The 24,370-nt window shown below is 42.5% G+C and overlaps 3 protein-coding genes across 7 annotated transcripts; all 3 read right to left on the reverse strand.

Moving 5' to 3' along the window:
* Nucleotides 1-82: 82 nt before the first annotated feature.
* On the reverse strand, nucleotides 83-4,101 carry LOC118366527 (trophoblast glycoprotein-like). The gene is made up of 2 exons (XM_035749145.2): nucleotides 2,894-4,101; nucleotides 83-2,157 (listed from the first exon to the last, which is right to left on the reverse strand). The coding sequence occupies exons 1-2, from the start codon at nucleotides 3,151-3,153 to the stop codon at nucleotides 1,143-1,145; spliced, it is 1,275 nt and encodes a 424-aa protein (XP_035605038.2). The 5' UTR covers nucleotides 3,154-4,101; the 3' UTR covers nucleotides 83-1,142.
* A 498-nt stretch (nucleotides 4,102-4,599) lies between these two features.
* On the reverse strand, nucleotides 4,600-7,881 carry LOC118367310 (transmembrane protein 222-like). Of its 2 annotated transcripts, none has more exons than XM_035750635.2 (6): nucleotides 7,493-7,881; nucleotides 7,150-7,234; nucleotides 6,998-7,029; nucleotides 6,781-6,877; nucleotides 6,415-6,545; nucleotides 4,600-5,023 (listed from the first exon to the last, which is right to left on the reverse strand). In XM_035750635.2, exons 1-6 carry the CDS (start codon nucleotides 7,603-7,605, stop codon nucleotides 4,936-4,938), a joined length of 546 nt encoding a protein of 181 aa, XP_035606528.1. In that variant the 5' UTR covers nucleotides 7,606-7,881; the 3' UTR covers nucleotides 4,600-4,935. The 2 variants fall into 2 exon arrangements, with proteins under 2 accessions (XP_035606528.1, XP_035606527.1); XM_035750634.2 differs by having other exon boundaries at nucleotides 7,150-7,270; nucleotides 7,493-7,842.
* A 945-nt stretch (nucleotides 7,882-8,826) lies between these two features.
* Nucleotides 8,827-23,926, reverse strand: LOC118367312 (WD and tetratricopeptide repeats protein 1-like). Of its 4 annotated transcripts, none has more exons than XM_035750639.2 (16): nucleotides 23,783-23,926; nucleotides 20,312-20,447; nucleotides 20,014-20,097; nucleotides 19,850-19,896; nucleotides 19,637-19,748; nucleotides 19,342-19,529; nucleotides 18,365-18,547; nucleotides 17,806-17,900; nucleotides 17,442-17,557; nucleotides 17,152-17,224; nucleotides 16,673-16,766; nucleotides 16,330-16,500; nucleotides 15,847-16,082; nucleotides 15,411-15,579; nucleotides 11,384-11,576; nucleotides 8,827-10,904 (listed from the first exon to the last, which is right to left on the reverse strand). In XM_035750639.2, exons 2-16 carry the CDS (start codon nucleotides 20,375-20,377, stop codon nucleotides 10,701-10,703), a joined length of 2,031 nt encoding a protein of 676 aa, XP_035606532.1. In that variant the 5' UTR covers nucleotides 20,378-20,447; nucleotides 23,783-23,926; the 3' UTR covers nucleotides 8,827-10,700. The 4 variants fall into 4 exon arrangements, with proteins under 4 accessions (XP_035606532.1, XP_035606534.1, XP_035606533.1 ...); XM_035750641.2 differs by lacking the exon at nucleotides 23,783-23,926 and adding an exon at nucleotides 21,254-21,431; XM_035750640.2 differs by lacking the exon at nucleotides 23,783-23,926 and adding an exon at nucleotides 21,190-21,237.
* Nucleotides 23,927-24,370: the final 444 nt, after the last annotated feature.

Genomic DNA, 24,370 nt, shown 5'->3' on the forward strand with positions numbered 1-24,370 from the left:
GAGTTTCCTGTAGATTTGTAAAGTTAATTTAAGAGTAAATGGAAACTTACTGCAAATGTGATTTGGATAACATTTTGGAAAAAATGGTTTATTGAGCAGCACAAAGGGGTTTTACAATTGTTTCATTTAAATTATCTTACTTAACACGGGTAAATTATGCACATGAGTTTATGCACCACACGAGATCCTGCTTCATCACTTCAATACCATGTCACTTCTGCACTCTGGAAATATGTGCCCTTTCTTTCTTGCCCTGTCACGTCTGGTTACAAAGTCAGTTAAGGACGAAAAGATGACTTCGTGCAGTGTGGAATCATTCAATCTTCCCAAAAGAGTAGACATTCAAGGTTAGTTTTGCAGTCAAGACCCTTCAGATAGGCAATATTGCTTTGGTTCCATCTAGATATGTCAATAAGACCCACAAAGTATACTAAAATAATACATACAACACCAAAGACAGATGGCAACTTGGTTAAATCTATGCAAGTCAGTAAAATTGTGGCCACAGTAAAAGAGGTATCAAGGCTATGCAGGTACAATGAGCCCGGCTGTTCACACTTAAAATAGGCTCTCCATTAAATAGCATAACTGTTCTGCAGTTTTATGCTTACATTCGTGATGTAATTATATTCAACACATTGTACAGAAATGCATGACACAGATAAGTCCCTCACAAATGTGAGCAGGGTTGGGCAGAAACTGATTATATGTCATCTGATTTTTCAAAAATGTACTTGTAATCAGTGTTACCAGCAAACAAATATTGTAATCAGATTACAGAGAACAAAAACTAGATTATTACTTCTTGGATTACTTTCAAATTCAGAAAGGATGTTTTCTGTTTTCTCAATTACATTTAATTCAGCATTGATAAAAGCACAGGTTTAAGTTTGTTCCACCTGAGCGAGTGTCACAGACCACAAGTCAGAGACCACATGTGTGTGTTGATCCTTTTTTGTCTACTTCTAATAAGGGGAAAGTAATCCGATTACATTACTGAGTTTGGGTAATCCAAAAGTTACATGACTGACTTACAATTTTGGACAGGTAACTAAACTGTAACAGATTACCTTTAGAACGTAACCTACCCAACCCTGAATGCAAGTTCACTCCAGTCCAGTTCCATTCCAGGGAATGTGGAATCACATATCCACCGAGATGGAGCCTGGCTTGACCTGTGTGTCTGAGGAGATCTGAACTAAACAGGTGTCAGTGGGTAGCTGTGATAAGCGGTTATCTGAGTGAGCCTGTCCAAAACTACCGTTTGTCGGTGGCTTCTCTTCGACTCTGACGTCTTTTGAGAGGTATTCCCGGCGTGGGTCAGTATCGATCTCATAGCGGTGTTGATACCCCTCCAACACATCATGGCAGGCATCTCGCGTCTCCACCACCCACTTTTTAATACCTTGCCGGTTGAGGTAGAGCACAAAGAGGAAGACCATGCCCACAAAGCCCAGCACCAGACCCAGGAGGACGTAGGAGGTCTGCAGGGAGAGGTCGCCCACCTCGTCTCTGATTCCGACCAGAGGTGGTGAAGTGACATGGCATCCGATAACTTGGACCCCGAGCCCTTGCAGGGGCCTGTCCTGAAACTCCCAGGGTGAGGCGCAGGTCAGGGCTTCTGCATCCCCCACCTGAGCCCGGGAGCTCTTGAGCCACACGGCAAAGTCTTGGATCTCACATGTGCAGACATAGGGGTTGTGGCTCAGCAGGATGCGGGGGGCTTGCACCAGCCTCTCAAGCTCCCCCAGAGCATCGCTTCCGAACACCCTGAAAGAGTTGCTGGTCAGGTCGAGCAGCTCCAGGCGGCGCAGGCCAAAGAAGGTGCCGTTGTAGACTGATGCTAGGGAGTTGTTACCCAGGAGGAGGTGCTGCAGGCCGGGGAGGTGGGAGAACATCCCTGGGGGTAGGAAGACCAGGCAGTTCCCAGAGAGGTCTAGGCTAAGCAGCCCTCCTAGGCCTCCCCAGCGCAGTGCGGTGGTGAGATCAGTCAGTGAGGTGTAGTTATACAGGGAGCGGCTGAGGTTGAGCTCCTTTAGAGGACTCCCTGGGATGTTGAGGGCTTCAGGGTGGATGAGAGCCAGATGGTTGCAGCTCATGTCCAGGTAGCGCAGGTAAGAAAGGGTAGAGAAGCTGTGGGACGCAACCTGTGTGATCCTGGGAAGACAGATGGTCCATGTTTACAGTCCCCAAACCGATTATTGGACTTAGAAGTAATGTTTGCGGAATTGTTGTCATGCTCAAATAGAGGTATCTAAATATTTAATAAATTGGAGTGAAGACATTCAGGAGAACATGGAAAAATAATTTTGTTGTAGTTTAGAATCTTAACTCAAAGCTTCAGAAATGTATAGGCAAGTAAATACAAATGCATATGTCTCAATCGTTGAAAATGTTGAATCTCTGCAACGGCAAGAATACAATACCCTTTATTTTATTTATATATATTTTTTCTACCGCTTTTTCTCCCCAATTTTGTGATATCCAATTGGTAGTTACAGTCTTGTCCCATCGCTGCAACTCCCGTACGGACTCAGGAGAGGCGAAGGTCGAGAGCCATGCGTCCCCCAAAACACGACCCTGCCAAGCCGCACTGCTTCTTGACACACTGCTCGCTTAAGCCGGAAACCAGCCGCACCAATGTGTCGGCGGAAACACTGTACAACTGGCGACCAGAGTCAGCATGCTGACGCCAGACCTGTCACTAGAGCGCGATGGGACAAGGACATCCCAGCCGGGCCAAACCCTCCCCTACCCCGGATGATGCTGGGCCAATTGTGCGCCGCCTCATGGTACTCCCGGTCAAGGCCGGCTGTGACACAGCCCGGGATTGAACCCGGGTCTGTAGTGACGCTTCAGAAAACAATTATCTTTGATGAGAATATTTACTCACCCATTGTTGCTCAAAATGATGGTGGTGACATTTTTCAGTTCTTGAAACGTCTCTGATCCAATTCTGAATATATTATTTCCTGTGATGATCACATTCCTTGTGTATCCTGGAATATCTTGTGGTATGGCTCGAAGGTCCTTGGAGACGCATTTCACTGTGCGCGTGTCAGCAAAGCATCGGCAGCCTGATGGGCATTCCAAGCACTGGTGGAGCGCACAGAGTAGCGCACCAAAAAGTACAATAATCACCAAATTATGCATAACTCAACATAAAAGTTATAAACTGATAAATACCAGAATATGCAGAAGGTGATGATGGTGAGTCATATTACGCCGTATCATGCACATCAAGGCGTAAAAAAACCTCAGATTCCGGTATGAGGTGTTAGCCTTTCTTTAGATGGTGCCGAAAGAAACCCCAATGGTTTGTGTCTGCATTGAGTGAGAAGGATGTTTCATCTGCTGATCAACAGGACCGGCGAATTGTTAGCTTGAGTTTAAATACCGGCGCAGAATCAAGGAGAGGAATAACAGTGAACGTATTTTAAAGGCACAGACGCTAATAATATTATACTACGGTACACAGAAGTCGACCTCTGTGGTGTCTTTTGTGTGATATTTAACAGTTTATAAACAATAAACAAGTAGTCTATGCATATTATGTAGTCTATGCATACATGTATTTATATTTGTTCCAATAAATAACAACACAAAACAGAGGGTAGTGCGCATTGCCCGTTACATATAATAATTTGGGCGGTGCATATATTTGTCCTGCTACACACAAGTGTGTAATATAAATAAATAAATAAAAATGTTAACTCCCCTGAGACACCCGCAGTGAGTGGGGGTCACGGACAGGGTCGCCATTGTCCAGCGCCCCTGGAGCAATTAGGGTTAAGTGACTTGCTCAAAGGCACAGCGACAGATTTGTTTTTCACCTTGTGGATCCGATATTCGAAACCCAACGCTCTAACCTCGAGGCTACGTACCGCCCTCAATAACAGGCAGTTAAAGACTCCAGCCATCCAAGTCATAGACTGTTCTCTCTGCTACCATAAGGCAAGCGGTACCGATGCATCAAGTCTGGAACCAACAGGACCCTGAACAGCTTCTACCCCCAAGCCATAAGACTGTTTAATAGTTTAGCTAAATAGTCTGGGTAGTTATTTGGTTAACCATCTGCATTGACCCTTTTTGCCTCATCACATATGCTGCTACAACTGTTTATTATCTAGCCTGTTGCCTAGTCACTTTATTCCTAGTTATATGTACATATCTACCTCAATTACCTCGTACCCCTGCACATCGACTCTGTACTGCTACCCCATGTATATATAGAAAGGTTAGCGTTACTCTGTGTATTTATTATTACCTTTATTTTATTTCTCTCTGCATTGATGGGAAGCACTTCACTGTTAGTCTACACCTGTTGTTTACAAAGCATGACAACTACAATTTGTTTTTACTTTACTAGCCTGTATGGTATAGCCTATTGCCCATAATTACTGTAATTCTATCAAATGCTTGGTCATGATTATGTACTACTGTACAGTATATTAACATTCCTGAGCATGTTGCTTCAGAAAACTTACAGTATTGCATGAGCAAATACTGTCTGATAAAATGCAGTAAACAATTACAAAGCAAAATGATGTTGAGTTGTTATTATACTGGTTAAATGGGGTTCAGTAAAAGAGACCAGTATGAATTTATGACCATAAACAATATATTTACGTTCAAATTCTTGTCATTTAGCAGACGCTATAACAGTTATTTGTGGTTATGACTATCCCAAGCCAAACATTCATTTATACGACATTCCTTTCTGTTATCGAGTAAAAGGTACTTCAAAACAAGCCAGAACAGCTGGACATAACTGCCCTCATGAGACCCTTTCTGATGGATGTCGGAGAGTGTGGATATTAGTACTGCACAAAGAAGTGTCCCATCGGAACATTCCCCTTCATTCACTTTCATGATTACAACTGAGCAGGAAAAGCCCTTGTATTATCTCTCTGCTCCTCCATCTCCCTCGCGTGGTCAGTGCAGGTTGAGTGTTAGGATGACGGTTACGAGGGCTCCAGTCAGCATGAGGAAGGGCAGCCAGGTCTTGAGGAACGACACACAGCTAGGGAAGGACAGAGAGAGAGAGAAAGCACAGTGAGAGTAGTAATGACAGTCATTAAATCTTCAGCCGTCGGTCAAAAACACATACTCTAAGACATTTAATCTATAATGCCCTACAAAGGCAAAACGCAGGAACTACACTTTGTTTTGGTCAAAATTGAGTTAAGACTGAAATCAGGCTTTGTAGTATCTGTTTTATCTTGTGACAAAGTGACCTGGACCAATTATGTTCTGTTTCATAGAAAGTTTGAGTTAGAAGTTTGCAGTAACTACAAAATCCAAGTAAAATAAGCAGTAACTGAAGTTACTGCACTTGGGCTTTGTTCCACCATGTTGACTGTAGTTACCCACTCTGCCATACAAAGAGCAGAGAAACTGAGAAAAATGTCTTTAAACTTTTATTTGTTGTCCAGACAAATATGTTGTAGGTAGATAAGTGATAATGCACTGATGTAGTATCTTATTCTGACGTAATTTTTTATGCATTCAACCATGACCCCTGATTTGACCTAATATCAAATAAATGACCATTCAAAGTCAAACAGAAAAACAACAAAGAGTGTTGGATAAACACATTTAGATTGTAGAATCTACACAGTCATATTTTTTCATTTAGATAAAAATATTCAATGTGATGAAACAGTCCTTACTTTATGGCGGGAAAAATGCTTGAGGGTCGCCTTTGCCTTTTGTAGGGCAGTATACAGGGACAGGTAAGGATGTGCAGCCAGTTAAATTTCCCCGAAGCCAGGGTAATTTACACAGGGCACTGAGGGCAGACCAACTCTCTTATCTCCCAGAGGTTTACCCCTCACTCCCTCCCTCCCCGTCCTCTACCCTGTCCTCCACCCCTGCCCCCCCGATCCAGCAGTGGGAGCCCCAGCAGAGAGTTGATGTGGTGATGCAGGGGCCACATCTGGCAATGATGAATTACACGCTGCCCCACTGTTGAAGGACGTGGCGCCCTCGGACAAAGCAGTGACGCCAGCTCCCTATGTGGGTCGGGGGAGAATAATGAGGGGGTTTCTCAACCGCATATGTTTCCCCGTGTCTGGAGCACCTCTGTCCCTCCTGCAGAGCGTTGCCAGCTGCCAGCTGCATGCTTGCTTGTTCAGACTCGGGGATGCTGTTTTGCAATACAGACCGGTGTTGCATAGTTTGATTCTGCCCATTTCAGAAGCATGTCTGATTCTACTTCCACACCAGTTAGTCAAATGATCCAGAGGAAACTCACACACACAGAGTGATTGGTCAGTCAGAATGATGCTTTGTGAGTGGCAAGTATTGTCGTACAGAAGGTTCCGTGTTCACGCCTTGGTTAGGACAGGAATGAGCATACTCTGTGACATAAAGTAGAGTACCTCTTCATTGCATGATTGCATGGTAACTCACCTGACATGGCTGCCATGGATAAGGGTCTGCAGGCATAGGTTGACCATGTTCCAGGACGTTCTGTTGTCGTAGCGCATGAGGTTGAGGGCCCGGGCCACGTGGGAGTGGCAGTTATCACAGCAGAGGTTGTGCTACAAGAGACAGAGGAAGAAGGCTAGTCAAGTCTAACTCTAGGCATTTTTGTCACTATCGCTCCAATGGGCCTTTACAATAACTGTACAAAACATGTACATATTTACCCTTTGCAATATGCCTTATGAATATGAACCTGAAGATGTTCATTAGAACCTATAAAATAAATACAATTCCACTACTAGACCTTCCTGTCTGTCGTCTGTCTTATTATGACACTGTCGATGTTCATACCGGCCTGCATTTGTACTCCTCCGATGCATCGTGCACTGCTTTGTCCCAGGCAGCTGAGCCAGTGCCACACACCTTATCAATATCAAGCTTCCAGTACCTGTTAAGAGACAAGCAATGCTGCAGATACCTTACCACATAACCGCAATGCCTGCATGTCAATTTTGAGCACAATACGCCAGGCCTAGCTCCAAGCATTGAATGAACAAAGCCAACTTACTTTGTTGGTCTTCCAAAGGCCATATTATCTTCCTGAAAGGAAAGATGGGAAATCTTGAGGAACTATCACGAAACAGATGGTCCAATAATATTAGGCTTATGCACATAAAGCTGTAGGCCTACTGTCATAATGCATGATCTGCATATACTCACAGACACTAAGTACGATCCAGCGAAGTCTCTTATCACGCCTGCAGAAGTACAGATCCCCATGTGACCAATGAAGGGGAGCAACCACCTGAACAAAAGAGGTACAGCACTGTATTGGGGGGTCCTGGGAATAAAGAGTGCGCGTATATTATAAGGCATCTAACAGTATGGGCGTTTTAATTCCAGCCCACATAGTATTTGGAAATTTACTAGCTATAATGCAAGCTAAAACGATGTGATAAACATCACTGGTCATGTAGGCTATCAACATGATCTGTCACGTAAATAGTGTCTCCATTTCAGATGGTGAGAACAAAAGGAAACAATCGGAAAAGTGGCTACTCACGACAGTATTGGAATAGGTGTCCAAACGATACAATAAGGATAACGGCTGTTTTTCCGGTCTAATTTTTCGAATCCGCCGTGATAATTAATCATTATGTCCGCCTCCTGCGCCATCAGTAATTTGGCACTCTGACGTAAGCCTATGGCTTCTAAACGCACAGCTCAAAAATGGCGGCCGCGTTCCAGGCCGTCTGCAAAGCAGTCACGCACCAAATATTACAAAGCCAGCCTGGATATGAATTAAATGCCAAATGCAGACGTTTTTAAATCAATATCAAATAATTTCTCGGCAAAAATTACGTAAATTGGATTTCCATTAAAATTGGAAAATAGCCTTTTTTTTTTTGCAAAAAACTACTTCTCAAAGGTCCAATGTTAAGAAGCCGAATGTGGTGGTCCTGGGCTGGCATGGTTAATTAAACGTGGTCTGCGGTTGAGGCCGGTTCGACATCCTGCCAAATGTTCTAAAACGACGTTGGGAGGTAATTTATGGTAGCGAAATGAAGATTCAATTCCATGGCAACAGCTCTGGTGGATATTCCTTTTGTCTGCATGCCAATTGCACACTCCCTTAAAATGTTCGATATTTGTGGCATCGTGTTGTGTGACAAAACTGCACATTCTGGAGTGGCCTTTTATTGTCCCCAGCACAATGTGCATCTTGTCATACTTGAGTAAAAGGAAATATTCCTTAATATAAAATGACAAGTGAAAGTCACCCAGTACTATACTACTTCAGTAAAAGTCAAAGTATTTGGTTTTAAATATACATAGGTATTGAAAGTCAATGGAATATCTAAAATGTACTTAAGTATCAAAAGTAAAAGTATAAACCATTTAACATGTCTTATTTTAAGCAAACCAGACAGAACTGTGTTATTGTTTTATTGACAGATAGCCAGGGGCACACTTCAACACTCAGACATAATTGACAAATTAAGCATTTGTGCTTAGTGAGGCCACCAGATCAGAGGCAGTAGGGATGACCAGAGATGCTCACTTTTAAGTGAATTGGACCATTTTCCTGTCAAAATGAAAATACTAGTTTTGGGAATCAGGGAAAATGTTTGGAGTAAAAAGTACATTATTTTTATGAATGTAGTGAAGTAAAAATTGGCAAAATAGTAAAGTACAGATAACCCAAACAACTACTTAATTAGTACTTTAAAGTATTTTTACTGCGGAATGGGTAGTTGTGGACCTGTGTGTAGCCTGTGTGTAGCCTATTTATGCACCTGGAACAGTGTGCAGGTGGAAAACATTAGTAATACAATCCAAATCATCATTACCCTGGTTAAATACATGTCGGAAGTGAAACAAACTCAAGACAAGTGGTTCAACAACATTAGACCTCTTTTATTTTTCTCTTGCAGCAAACTTTGTCGTGGGATTTTTCCCAAAGAAAAATAAACATAAAACATTTCTTAAATTATTTTTTAACAAAAGAAATTACACATGGAAGCCTAGTGTTAGAGGACTCCATCCTTAGGTTTTCTTTGAACCCACGTCATCAGTGAGCTGGTGTTTTGCTGGTCGGCTAGAGGACCAAGAGGCTCATTGTCTAAATTTGCCATTTACAATGTTAACTTTAGACAAAATCTCATAAGTAAAACTCCAACTGCAGCAGAGGACTCATGCTGGGTCCAAAGCTACAGGAAGGGAAAAATCCCTATTCCATTCTTTGCCCCAAAATGTTCTGGGGAAAGCTGAAAGTGCTTGTATAGGGATCCTGAACCCCAAAAGCCACCAAATGGATTGCGTCTACGAAATTGTCTCTATGCCATGCATGAGTGTTATTAGGACTGGTGGTATTGCCCTAGGATAGTGAAATACCCTTCTCTCTTCATCACTTTCCCTCTCTCTGTTCAGAGCATCACTTTCCCATAATTCCCTGGTTTTCCAGAAATACTGGTTGGAAGATTCATGATTTCATGCTTATTCCATCCGGATCCTGGTTATCTGCCAACCGGGATATCTCGTAAAAACTGGGAATTTTCTGGAAATTACCAGAATTGTGCAACCTTAGGACAACAAAGTTCGACAGATTCTGACCAATCAACACCTGACTATCAATTAAATCAAACCCCTTAAACTAAACCCCACAACCCTTCCGGCTCTACATCGTTATCAACAAATGACAGAGGAGCAAATGTCTAAGTGTTGGAGAAAATGTGCGGAGCTACTGCTTCAGTTTGACAGCTTTGTCTTAACCTACATAATAAAAGTAAAAGGGAAACATTTTGCATACCTGTCAATAAAATAGGCATATAGAGCGACAAGAAGAACTTCAATAGAGAAAGCAAATGCAACATGGATCCTTGGCCATTATTTACTCTTAAAACTTTTAACAAATGAAGATAAACTTTTTTTGTTGTTGCCAGACCGAGTTTAAAAGAAACGCACAATCCTAACAACACATTTAAGTTGAGTTGGAGAAACACTTCTAGACTTCTAACACTTAAAGTCAAGACTTCTTCTGCTCTGTTCCTGTTGACCAATATTCCAACAACTTTAAAAAAAGGACTGTAAATCAAAAACTTTAGGTAGAGACTTTCAGAGCTGGAGAGGGGCTGAGAGTGACCTCTTATACTCCAATTGAAAAGCCCACTAGAGATGAAACAAAGCAACTTCCTGTGGCCTCAAGTCTCATCCTCCAATGAGGACACTGACTATTGGGGCCTCGCTTTGACCTCTAACCTCTGAGCCGTCTGCAGGCTACACTACCAGAGGCCTGGGGCTTCTGCTTGTAGTGTTTCCCTCCAACGCACTTCCTCTTGGGGAGGGTTTAGAAGTGGTTGACTCTTAGCTCATAGTGAGAGATTAGGGAGTGATGGAGTACTCTCTTCTTTAGTGTATAGGCCCAACACCAATGTTGTTGGTGTTCTTAAAAGGGGTGAAAGGTCGTTGTCGTCACCCCCGTGGAATCCCCTCGCCAAACTGGTTTCCTCCAATCCTGCCTCGGGATGTGGTGGAGGAGGGCAGTGCATAGTGCAGAGCTGTGACATGACATTCACTCGATGTTGCTTTCGTTTTAGAGGGGCAAATGAAACATTGACAAACGGAATATCTATGGTGCTTTTTCCCCCTCCTCACAGACACACACACAGACGTACACACACACAGACAGCCTCAGGGTTTGGGAGGGGGTAGGAGAGGAGTGCCTTGCATCCTGCTGCCTCCATACTGTATGTGGTGTTGGACCTGCTAGTCTAGCTGGGCCGGCACTGCACCTGGCCATCTGAGCTGTCCTCATCGTCTGAGCCCTCTGGCCCACGGCCACTGAGGCCCGTGATGCGGTAGCCCATGTTGAGCAGCATGACCTCCAGGGGGTCAGCATTCATACGCCGCTGGTTGGCTGCAGCGGCGCCCTCCATGTCCTCCACCACGCGACCGTTCCCACTCTCACTCTCCGTCTGGATGACAGAGGGGAAAAGGATAGAGAGACAGAAAGGTTAAAAAAAAGGGTTAACTTCTGGTGTTTTGTAAAGTCAGACTTTTTTTCCCTTCTTATTATTATTATTATTCTTTTTTTTTTACATCTGACTATTACAAAGGAGGCCATAGGAAAGGATAGGTCATAGTGCAGCCTCAATTGTGACAATCCAATAATCAGATGTACAATTGTTTATTTATTGCGTAATCCTTGATAGTTTTTAATGCATGTATTGGCAGTAAACATTTTTTAATCATCAATCAAACATTCAATCAAAGAATCAATCATGTCGGTGATTGAATGGATTGCTTTTTAAAATGCATCAACTCTATGTATAGTGTCCTTGGTGCTGAGGTGTGTTTTTACATCCTGTTTCTTGCTGTATCTAGCCTACTATTCCACACAAAAGAAGTTTGCTCGTGGGGAAAATGAAGACATTTGAATAATGTTGTTAATGACCTCTGGCCTGGGGTTCCAGAGCCGCACCACAGGGTCGATGCCGCTGGTAGCCAGGAAGCAGTAACTGGGGTGAGGCTGCAGGCAGTTGACTATGGACTCGTCCCCCTGGAGGATCCGCACCAGGTTAGCAGTCTCCTTCTCCCAGATGAAAAAGGAGCCATCGTCGGAGCCGCTCACAATGTACTGGCCTTTACTGTGGGTGGGGGATTATACATACACTGAACAAAAATATAAAACGCAACCATTTCAAAAGATTTTACTGAGTTACAGTTCACATAAGGAAAATCAGTCAATTGAAATAAATTCATTAGGCCCTAATCTATAGATTTCAAATGACTGGGAATACATATGTTGGTCACAACTTTTTTTTTTTTTTAAGTAGGGGTGTGGATCAGAAAACCAGTCCGTATCTGGTGTGACCGGATGCCTCATGCAGCGCGACATCTCCTTCATGTGGAGTTGATCAGGCTGTTGATTGTGGCCTGTGGAATATTGTCCCACTCCTCCTCAATGGCTTTGAGAAGTTGCTGAATATTGGTAGGAACTGAAACACTGTTGTACACGTCGATCCAGAGCATCCCAAACATGCTCAATGGGTGACATGTCTGGTGAGTATGCAGGCCATGGAAGAACTGGGACATTTTCAGTAATTGTGTACAGATCCTTGCGACGTGCGTTATCATGCTGAAACATGAGGTGATGGCGGCGGATGAATGGCACGACAATGAGCCTCAAGATCTCATCAAGATCTGTGCATTCAAATTGCCATAGATAAAATGCAACTGTATTCGTTATCCGTTGCTTAAGCCTGCCCATACCATGACCCTGCCACCCTATGGGGAACTTTGTTCACAACGTTGACATCAGCAAACCGCTTGCCCACATGACACCATACACATGGTCTGCAGTTGTGAGGCCAGTTGGACGTACTGCCAAATTATAAAAAATGGAGGTGGCTTATGGTAGAGAAATGAACATTTAAATTATCTGGCAACAGCTCTGGTGGACATTACTGCAGTCAGTATGCCAATTGCACGCTCCCTCAACTTTTGACATCTGTGGCATTGTGTTGGTTGACAAAACTTCACATTTTAGAGTGGTCTTTTGTTGCCCCCAGCACAAGGTGCACTTGTGTAATGATCATGCGGTTTAATCAGCTTCTTGATATGCCACACCTGTCAGATGGATGGACTTTCTTGGCAAAGGAGAAATGCTCACTCAGGGATGTAAATACATTTGTGCAATTTTTGGTTGTTGAGAAATACGCTTTTTGTGCGTATGGAACATTTCTGGGATCTTTCATTTCAGCTCATGAAACATATGACCAACACTCTACATGTTGCGTTTATATGTTTGTGAGACAGAGAGAATGAGAGTGAGAGAAGCAACTATTAGACCTTGTTTGATACTGCACACAGGTGGCAGAGACATTTCCGTAACATTTCATTTGAAGGGTACTTAAATAAGGATGTCATAACGCATTCATAATCAAAACATAAGCAGTACATGAGCATTCTTTCACTCTTATGTCAACTACCCCAATTTGACACCTTATGAACTGCTCATGAAGTTCTTCAGGAGGCACCGACGTTTCTACAGAACATCATGTTTTTTTCTTCAAACATCTAAAAAATAAATTACTACACGCTTACAAAAAAAGTTTGGGGTCACTTCGAAATGTCCTTGTTTTCCACAAAAACATGAAATGAGTTCCAAAATGAATAGGAAATATAGTCAAGACGGTGACAAGGTTATAAATATATTTTTTTAAATGAAATAATAATTGTGTCCTTCAAATTGAGCTTTCGTCAAAGAATCCATTTGCAGCAGTTACAGCCTTGCAGACCTTTGGCATTCTAGTTGTACATTTGTTGAGGTAATCTGAAGAGATTTCACCCCATGCTTCCTGAAGCACCTCCCACAAGTTGGATTGGCACTTCTTACATACCATACGGTCAAGCTGCTCCCACAACAGCCCAATAGGGTTCAGATCCGGTCACTCCATTATAGACAGAATACCAGCTGACTGCTTCTTACCTAAATCGTTCTTGCATAGTTTGGAGCTGCGGTTTGGGTCATAGTCCAGCATCTTTTAGTTTTTCTGCGTCTCATGAATATTCTTCTTTGTAATCCGAACACCTCAAACTTAGATTCTTCTGTCCAATCTTCCTCTGTCCAGTGTCTGTTCTTTTGTCCATCTGGCCAATAAATATTTTTATTGGCCAGTCTGAGATATGGATTTTTCTTTGCAACTCTGCCTAGAAGGCCAGCATCCCGGAGTCACCTCTTCACTGTTGACGTTGAGACTGGTGTTTTGCGGGTACTATTTAATGAAGCTGCCAGTTGAGGACTTGTGAGGCGTCTATTTCTCAAACTAGGCACTAATGTACTTGTCCTCTTGCCCAGTTATGCACCGGGGCCTCCCACTCCTCTTTCTATTCTAGTTAGAGCCAGTTTCAGAAGAAAGTTATTGTTTCTGGCCATTTTGAGCATGTAATCAAACCCACAAATGCTGATTCTCCAGATACTCAACAAGTCTAAAGAAGGCCAGTTTTATTCCTTCTTTAAATCAGCACAACTTTTTCAGCTGTGCTAACAATTGCAAAAGGGTTTTCTAATGATCAATTAGCCTCTTAAAATGATAAACTTGGATTAGCTAACACAAAGTGCCATTGGAAAACTGGAGTGATGGTTGCTGATAATGGGCCTCTGTACACCTATGTAGATATTACATTAAAAATCTGCCGTTTCCAGCTACAATAGTCATTTTCAACATTAACAATGTCTACACTGTATTTCTGATCAATTTTATGTTATTTTAAATGGACAAAAAAAGTGCTTTTCTTTAAAAAACAAGGACATTTCTTAGTGACCCCAAACCTTTGAACAGTGGTGTATATACAGTGCATTCGAAAGTATTCAGACCCCTTTCCCTTATTTTGTTACGTTACAGCCTTATTCTAAAATGGATTAAATAAATCATCCTCAATCTACACACAATACCCCATAAAGACAAAGCGAAATACCTTATTTACATAAGTATTCAGACCCTTTGCTATGAGACTCGAAATTGAGGTTAGGTGCATCCTGTTTCCATTGATCATCATTTAGATGCTTCTACAACTTGGAGTACACCTGTGGTACATTCAATTGATTGAACATGATTTGGAAAGGCACACACGTCTATATAAGGTCCCACAGTTGACAGTGCATGTCAGAGCAAAAACCAAGCCATGAAGTCAAAGGAATTGTCCGTAGAGATCCAAGAAAGGATTGTGTCGAGGCACAGATCTGGGGAAAGGTACCAAAACATTTCTGCAGCATTGAAGGTCCAAGAACACAGTGCCCTCTATCATTCTTAAATGGAAGAAGTTTGGAACCACCAAGACTCTTCCTCGAGCTGGCCGCCCAGCCAAACTGAGCAATCAGGGGTAAAGGGCCTTGGTCAGGGAGGTGACCAAGAACCCAGTGGTCACTGTGACAGAGCTCCAGAGTTCATCTGTGGAGGTGGGAGAAAATTCCAGAAGGACAACCATCTCTGCAGCACTCCACCAATCAGGCCTTTATGGTAGAGTGGCCAGATGGAAGCCACTCTTCAGTAAAAGGCACATGACAGCCCGCTTGCCAAAAGGCATCTAAAGCCCTTAGACCATGAGAAACAAGAACATTTCCAAAAACCTGTTTTTGCTTTGTCATTATGGGGTATTGTGTGTAGATTGCTGAAAAAACAAACAATTTAATTCATTTTAGAATAAGGCTGTAACGTAACAAAATGTGAAAAAGTAAAGGCGTCTGAATACTTTCCTGAAAGCACTGTACTCTCCCAAAAATGGAACGGGGAAACATAACCAACGTTACAGAATGCAGTGTCTTCTTCAGGGTTGACTATACGTTTAGTCAGCACCTCGACAAAAAAGAAATGTGTACGTCAGCTCATGCTTTTTACTTTTCCCTTACAGGTCAACAACTAATATTAACAGTGTTTTTAGAATGTATAAGTTATCCGTGTCTAAAATGCTCCACTGACCTGCCAAAGAAGTTGGCCTCCTTGATGTCTGTGGTAGTGTTGCAATGACCACAGTAGCGGTGTTTGTAGTCGTAGCTGCGCTCTCTCAAGACGACCTCGTCTTCCGGGATGGACTCCTTCCTGTTGAACGTGTGGAAGCGGATTGAGCTGTTGCCCTTTTTGTCCTCAGCTGCAAAACAGACATGACATGGAAATAAATAAATAAAATAATTAAACAAACAATGAATGATATCAAATCCATACACTAATTAACACGGTATTCATTTGCATAATCGCCCTTGTGGAATATATAAGGTATTTTGAATTGAATCAACATGTAAAAAAACACATTGTAAGTCAACGTGGAAAGGTGACGGAAAAGTCAGCCAAAAACCACACTTTATTTTTTTGGGGGGAAACAAACGATTACCCAACATCACCATTAAACCCTTCTCACCAGAGTCCATCTTGGAAAAGAGGGCGGCCTTGATATCCTTATCCAGGGCGTCGCAGGCGCTGCTGTGGGCTTGCTCGGGGAACTTGCCCTTGAAGTCATCCAGGCACTCCAGAGCCTCGGCCACGTACTTCAGCTCAAAGAGGCAGCGCGCCAGCCGGAAGTGGGCCTTCAGGTGCCCAGGGTTGAGGGACAGGGCCTTCAGACAATCCCTCAGTGCATCATAGTGGTCACCGTCCCTTGGGGAGAGAGAGAACACATCACACACACAACCGTATATACCACACAGTCACACACACGTGTACCACCATAGTGGTAAACTGTTTTAAACGCAATGAAACAAGGACGTTATACCTGAACTCCAATGTTTTCTTTTTAGCTCCAAAACATTTTGCTACAGTATGCCCTACTGAACATTACCATTTTCTGTAATAGGAGAAACACAGAAGGAGAGTAAATGAGGCTAGGGGTTAACTAGATGCCTACCACTTGCGCTTCATGTAGGCGGCGGCGCGGTTCCCGTACAGCATGGCGTTGTGGCTGGCCTCGTGGATGCCCAGACTGTAGAACTGGATGGCCTGAGTCCACTGCTGCCGCGCAAACGCATCGTTTGCCTGCTGCTTTATCCGCTCCAAGTGAGGCGGCAGCTCACCAGAACTAGGGAAGAAAGGTGAGAGGACGACACGATGAGAGAGTGATGAGAGAGAAACTAGGGATGTCACTCCCCATAGCGTAGTGTTTCTAGAAATACATTAGGGCTAGGCTGTTGCCAAATGTAATATGTGGGTGAAAATGAACGATTAAAATCAAACATGAGAAAAACAGTTACCCAGAGAAGACTTTGCTTTCTGCAAATCGAAGTCGGCTGGCTGGCAAGTGAATTCCATTTGACACACCGTTGGTTGTCTTTCCATTCTGAACATCTGTTGGGATATCACCCCATACAGTTCTGGGCATTACAAAGTTGTACTGCAGCACAGTAAAGAACGTTTGCCGAAAAGTGAAAGTAACTGCACTGTCAGGAACATTTTTCAAAAATGCATTTCATCACATGGGTTATTGTCAAGTGATTGATAATGACCTTGGTGGTTGATGTCACCCTCTGAGAGAGTAATTTGTCACATAGACAATGTACATTGCTGCTGCAATATTTAATGCCCAGATCTATATATAAACTATGGGCAGACTTTTAGCAAGCAACTACCCTCCTCCATATAACTCATTGGTCATAAATAATACATACTGTAAATGTCATTTTAATGACAAAATACTGTAGTAAGCTTTGGGCGATTTCCATAATCATAATACCTGTTGATTGACACTTTTTGGGAAGCAGATAGGTGTACGGCTTCTGTTTGAACGTCAAGTCAAATAGATACACCTGCAGACAAGAGAAAACACATTCCTGGCAAAGTTACCCTTTTGAACCAACCACAGGTAATCATCAACTTTAATGATTTGGTTTGAGAGTTAAAGTAGTATGCTTGTTGGAATTCAAACCTGACAATCTGAGAAAGAGATTGATTTTTTTTTTGCCTAGTGGGCTGACCTGGAGGTTTGACCTAAAATAAGAGTTTAACTTCTAAAGCCGCCTTTACCTGTTCCCCTCCCATGTTAACTAGCAGCTCGGTGCCATCGGGGCTGAAGGTGACATAGGTGGCCACTAGGACCCTCAGGCGGTTATTGTAGTCAGGGAGCTTCACTGGCAGGTGCCCTGAGGCAACGGAAACAAGGAGAAGAAGTTGGGTGAGAGGCATACAGAATCACCTTACCTGTCCCACTAGTTTAGTTCCACATATTGTAAATGACTGCGTTATAAACGCACATATTGTCCATGTGTGTTTTTACTGTTTATTATAATACATTGTAGATACTGTATGGGCTTCATAGAAAATGTTCACAGCTGTTTCTTATTAATACATTTTGTGCAATAAGCCAAACCATACGATCACACACACACACCTGCGACATAATACTGCCCCGCTCCGTCTGGGATGGGCTTCTGCCTGTCGCAGAATGTGTGCACTCCTGCCGATGTGCTCTGACTCGCAGACTTCCTGTGAATGGGAGTGGAGGAGAGAAACATAAATGATTACCAAAAACACTCAAAGCTGAGAAAATAACATTGGTATGACTTATGATAGCCCAGAGTAATATATGCCATTTGGCAGACGCTTTTATCCAAAGCGACTTACAGTCATGTGTGCATACATTCTACGTATGGGTGGTCCCGGGAATCGAACCCACTACCCTGGCGTTACAAGCGCCATGCTCTACCAACTGAGCAGTAGGGAGACATATTGGACGTTCTATCCAGCAGTCATGCATATTCCTTATGTGATACAAAATTAAAAACTATTCAATTAAACACTGAAATTTGACAGTCAAGCAGTGAGAGCGAAATCCTAACTTCAGATTTGAGATGTCTTGGACTTTCAGGTAAATTATGTATTGACGCCAATGGAAAAATGAGCCACAAGCGTCAATCTCAAGTTAGGATTCGAGCCCGACTACTACACACCTGTGGTTGTGGATCATGCGCATGTCATAGAGGCGTACAAAGGGCCCGTTGGCCCCCACTGCTAGGTAGTTATTATTTTGCGGGTTGACAGCCAAACACTTGGCCTCCACCAGCTGACCACAGTATTCCGTCAGGTCGATGAGCACTTCTGAACGCTTACTGCTCTCCCTCAGGTCATATTGCCTAAAATAGTAGAAGAAAGCACATCATGAGGACATCAATCCTCTCCAGAGAGTCAGAACATAGCTCTTTAAAATATTGTTTTGAATTCTAATCAAATACTAGACTTTTTGGCAAGGTTTAATGGCAAGGTTGAATTAAAACTGCAATTTGTGTCCATAGCCAGCTTGCTCAAAAATAAACAACTAACTACTATACTATGTACGTGGGAGCCATATTTTGAGGTTGTAGACGACTGGTTGGGTTAGTCAAAAAACAAAAACACAAGCCACTATTGAAACATTGGCCCTTTGAGTCATAAGCAGCGGCGGCAGTCAGGCAGTGACGTACTATAGCGAGAGAAGGATACTAACTTCCTGGGTCTGAGCTGAGCTATGAGAACCATCGCCTGAAGCCAACCATGCATCTGCAGTAGCCCACAATATCCACTGCACACCTGAGCTTCGAAGGGTAGTTAAAGGGTATTCTCTGGAGATACAATAACCTCCAAGACAGGGTGTGTGATGGAAGTACTGCTGGAGGCATGTGGCCACAGAGACCCAGGGAAGAAGTCCCTGGGAGAGCCAAGGAACTGATAGGGAATACAGCTTGAGGTAAGAAAGGGGCTCATGGCATAACACTTCCATTCCAATCTTACTGTTTCACGTCATCTTTTCACCTTCGATATTCTACTACAAGCTAGTAGAAATAACATGATGCATCTGACAATGTATCTGACGCAGTGTCACCTTAACCAATGAACATCTTTGGATGCAACAAGGATGCTCCAATGGTTAGCTAGCTACTGGGGCTCTGACCTGATGATGCCATCCTCCGCAGCACTCCAGAAGATGTTAGGCCACATGGGGGCTGTAGCGATGCGCTTGACGCGGTTGGTGTGGTCGGAGAACATGTGGATGGTCTCCTTGACAGACACGTCATGTACGTGAACCTTGGTGTCCGCTGCACCCGTCACAAGGATACGGTCACCTGAGTGAGGGAGAAACTGAAAGAGGGGGACGGGAAAAACAAGAGGATAAAATAAGAAACTATAAGAAAGAAGCTTCATTTCTCCACACACAGACTTTCCCATCAAGCAGTTTCTGTTTTTACCTTCACAGAGAAGATGTTTGCTGCATGCCCTGTGTGCATAGTGGTGAGCTTCTTGTGTTTGAAGGGGTCCCAGATGATGCAATGTTGGTCATCTGAGCCCGATGCCAGCAGACTGAATAGAACAAGAATAAATATTACAGATAGGCCAACATAAAATGTAGAAGTGGTAAATACGGTCATTAAATAGAACCCTGCTTTCAGCTCAGGACTTACTCTCCCCGTTCGTTCCATTCCAGGCAGTTCACACACCCAGTGTGGCCCTGTTGACATAACAGATACGGGCTGTCAGATTGGCAAAGACGTTAATGCTGTATGTGCACACACACACACACACACACACACACACACACACACACACACATATATATATATATCACCTGCAACTCTGCCTCCAGTCCAAGTCTATTGATGAAGGGGTCTGTGACATGATACTGCCTTTGGAAGCCCAATGCTCTCTTGTCCTACAGACATTAAGGCAAATCATCACCTGTCTCTCTCCAAAATCTCCTGTCTCACTCTGTCCGACATAAATAAAGCATTTTTGGTGAATACTAGTGTTTATTGTTGAATAGATTGCAATGCAGATTGCATTTCAGGGTTGTTAGCATGGGCAGTTTGTTTGGGTAAAAGAGTACAGTATTTCATAAAAACAAGGTCTTAAAACATTGGACCCACCCTGATCTGCCTGTGCAAGATGTCTCTGGTGATGTTCACAGCAGACATGGCCTCACAGCAAGTCATAGAGCACGGACTAGAGGTGCAGGGTCCAAGGGTCAAAGGTCAGATAGCATCTGCAGTCTCTAGGAATGGGCTGCAATTTGAGAAATAGAACAGAACTGACATCGCACAAAGAACAAGCTTACTTAGATAGGATTAATATGTAAACAGAGATGTTTGTTTCTCTACTAGGTACATCAGTCAATGGACACTGGAGTAATGTACACCTAAATTGAAGAGGGGTTCCTAAGTGTTTGAGGTTTAAATACTGAAACATAACTGTTAGCTAACTAGAACAACAACTGGTTATATCTCTGCTAGCCAAGTGGTGGTCTTCAGATAACCATGTACACACAATTCCTTCCTAATACTAGCCATTGCGACTGGTGATGTTTACATTAGCCAAATAACGTTAACCGTAGCTAGCTGGATTAGCTGCTGGGATGCTAGCTACCAATAATAACAAGCCGTATACGTAGTGACAGCAGGCTGGGTTGGCCTCCCAAAAAGACAGACATACAGCTCCGTCACCGCAGATATTTCTGACATTCCCTAAAAAAAGCCTGGTACCTGTGTCGTCTGGCATTCAACTCGAAATCGTTCCCAATCTTTGTCCAAGTTTCCAGATAACGACAGCGCCTGCTCAGCTACAGTAGCTAGCTAGCTGAGCTAACGTGAGATGATTTATTCAAGGAACAGGGAATTCTCAATGCTCTAGTTCTCTATCTAGCACTTTAGCTACTCCTTACCAATGGAAGTCAAACTGTAACAAGAGCGCTTCATATGAAATATTTTTGGTAAAAATGTACAAGTGTTGACTGTCACTGCTTACTTACATTGGTTTATCAACTGACTGAACCCTCCCACTACCCTTACGTGAACTAGCTGACGTGAACTAACCTTTGGATATTAATTTTAGGAAGAGAATTATGAGTACACCGCTCTGTGAATTGCACCGCTGTTTTTCTTCCGTTGCGCGACTGTACTGTTGAGTGACAGGTCAATTAGACAAATGAAAAAGTTGCAAAGTTCCTTAGAACGTTTTTTCTTTTTTTCCAGTGGTGTAAAGTATTTAAGTAAAACATACTTTAAAGTACTACTTAAGTATTTTTGGGGGATATCTGTACTTTACTATTTATATTTTTGACAACTTTTACTTCACTACATTTCTAAAGAAAATTATATAATTTTTACTCCATACATTTACGTTACATTTTAAATGCTTCGCAGGACTGAAAAACATCCTTGATTATCCCGAATGCCTCAAATCTGGTGGACTTGCTAAACACAAATGCTTGATTTGTAAATGATGTCTAATCTAAGTGTTTGAGTGCCCCTGTCTATCCATAAATTAAAGAAATCATGAACATTGTACATCTGGTTTGGTTAATATAAGGAATTTGACATTATTTATACATTTGAAACTTAAGTATATTTTAGCAACTGCATTTACTTTTGATACTTAAGTATATTTAAAACCAAATACTCTGACTTTTACTCAAGTAGTATTTTACTGTGTGACTTTTACTTTTTACTTGAGTGATTTTCTATTAAGGTATACTTTTACTCAAGTATGAAAATTGGATACTTTTTTCCATGTCTGTATTTTTCGATTTATTAACCTAATATGAGATTGCCAGTGACATTCAGCACTGTTTTCCTGGTGAGATGTATGAAGGAGTGGGGCCTGTGGGACAAAATAATGAATTAATAATACATTTATCCTGAAATAATTAATAAAATAATAGATACATATATCCTGATACATATGTACATGGTCTTTCATTACTCTCAATCATGATATTACTGCATGTCAGTGAGACTTGTCCAGTTGCATGGACTGGTCCAGTGGTTATTGACTGTACGTTTGCTTATCTCATGTGTAACTCTGTGTTGTTTGTGTCGCGCTGCTTTGCTTTATCTTGGCCAGGTCGCAGTTGTAAATGAGAACTTGTTCTCAACTGGCCTACCTGGTTAAATAAAGGTGATATAAAAATATAAAAAATAAATAAATGGACAATTGTCTCGAGGTGGAAAGCACCTGTAGACATTCACTAGTGCTCACTGTTGTATCTACACTATGATATCAGATCAGTGCAGATGAGGAGAGGAAGCTGCTTTCGAGTATTGACTTTTTGAAATAGAGAAGCAAAGAACTCGGCTTTGTGGAAGTCACAGGCGAACCTTGCTGCTTGTGCAATTAACATAACAACCAAAGAGGTAGTGATGGATTTCCCCAAACTTCTTTGCAGCTTCTATTTATTACAGCTGGTGGTTTGTCTTGGTCAGGCAAAGTGTTCCGTTCACAAGCTGGAGACAGGCATCTAAGGGTAAGCGCCCATTCTATGAATGTTCAACTTCTTTCTTAGAGAAATTCTGAATGTGTTATTTAACCCTTGGCAAAGCTTGGTACGGAGGCTTCTTCTACACACTGAAGAAGGCATAGTAGCCAAAACACGTACGTATGTGCTTTTAATTATGCTTGTGGACATGACAAGATCATAAAGGCATTAACTTGCACCAAAAAATGAAGAGTGACATGGTATTTCTTCAAATATGAACATTTGATCATGAATAATCCAAAGACCACATTCCAAATGTTTGTACACCTGTTTTCACCCAGGCAGCACCCTCTGCCTCTCATTCTATGATCGATTTGTCGTGCCATAAAATGAAACTTATTTTTTCTTCTTCTTCTGTGCATGTCAAGAAGTCAATGCCATGGTTCTGGAGATTGTGTGGAGACTATTGTCACCAGTGCAGTGGAGTCTGTGTCTTTTATCCCTTCTCCTGCTTCTCATAGTATCAATGTTATTATGTGCGATCCGTTCAAAAAGGTAATACTTCTTCCTGTATTATGGCCCTTTATGAGCATTTATTTGGGTATTGCTGATATCCTGTCTGCATTTTCCATTACTAGAAAGACATCCAGGTTGTCATTGGCTGAAATGGGACCGATCTCTGGTGAAAGGGTCAGTGTACAAAATAATGTCCCATTCACCTTACCAATTCATTTACATGACCATTTGCTGTTGTTTGTGGATGTCCTGCTCCAGAAAATAGTAAATAAGTTTTTATTTAATGTAAAGCTGGAATTCAAATGTATGGAATGATCAAACTGAACTGAAACCAATGGCTCCCTCTACTGGTACTTATATGATTGCTCATTGCAGCCTCCAGATTCAATTGAGGTCACAACCTCAGAACTAAGGAAGAACATCATTGGACCAGCATCCTCAAAAAGAAAGTCAACCCAGTCCCAAAGAGAACACAGAGGTTAGAGTCAGTTGTTCATCACACTTGCAGTTGGACATGTTTCCCCACATCACACTCAGCTCACTGTTTATGTTTCACTCTGTGCAGGGTCTTTCCCAGGGCAGGACACCCCAAGTCCGGTGAAGAAGGCTTTGAGGCAGTTGCCTCCCTTACCTGAGCTGGAGAAGAGCAATGTCCGACGACACAGCAGCTACACTGGGTCCGTAGTGTACGACGTTGTGGCCACAGAGGTCTGTAATCTATGGCCCACTACAGACAACCAGGCTTCTCAACAACATACAGCAGACTACAGCAACCACCTGGAGGAGGAAGATGAAAAGGGGGAAATTCCGTTCCCTGTCTATGCCAAAGTCAACAAAACCAAAGTTTGCTCGAACTCATCAAGACGTTCACCACTGTATGCCAATGTGAACAAGACTAGATCCCGGACTGTGAAATCGGAACTACTGTTCTGCAGTGACTGATAACAAGTCAACACTGTGACTGACATGTCCTACAAATGCTAAATACTCTACTATGTTTTACGCCAAAAGCTTATTTGAGATAAATGCTTCAAATGCCAATCTGATTCATGTAAACGGATGACAAGTGTAATCCAATAGACAAGAGGAGTAAAAAGTATCACTCACTCACAGAGCCTAATTCATCAAGTTGTTTTGTACTTTCTGAAATGTTCATATGCGTTTCTTATGTTGCTTCCCAGGCCCACAATGCTGCAAAGACACATGAATGACTTCTGTT

This window comes from Oncorhynchus keta, chromosome 34 (assembly GCF_023373465.1).
Source record: "Oncorhynchus keta strain PuntledgeMale-10-30-2019 chromosome 34, Oket_V2, whole genome shotgun sequence".
NCBI lineage: Eukaryota > Metazoa > Chordata > Actinopteri > Salmoniformes > Salmonidae > Oncorhynchus > Oncorhynchus keta.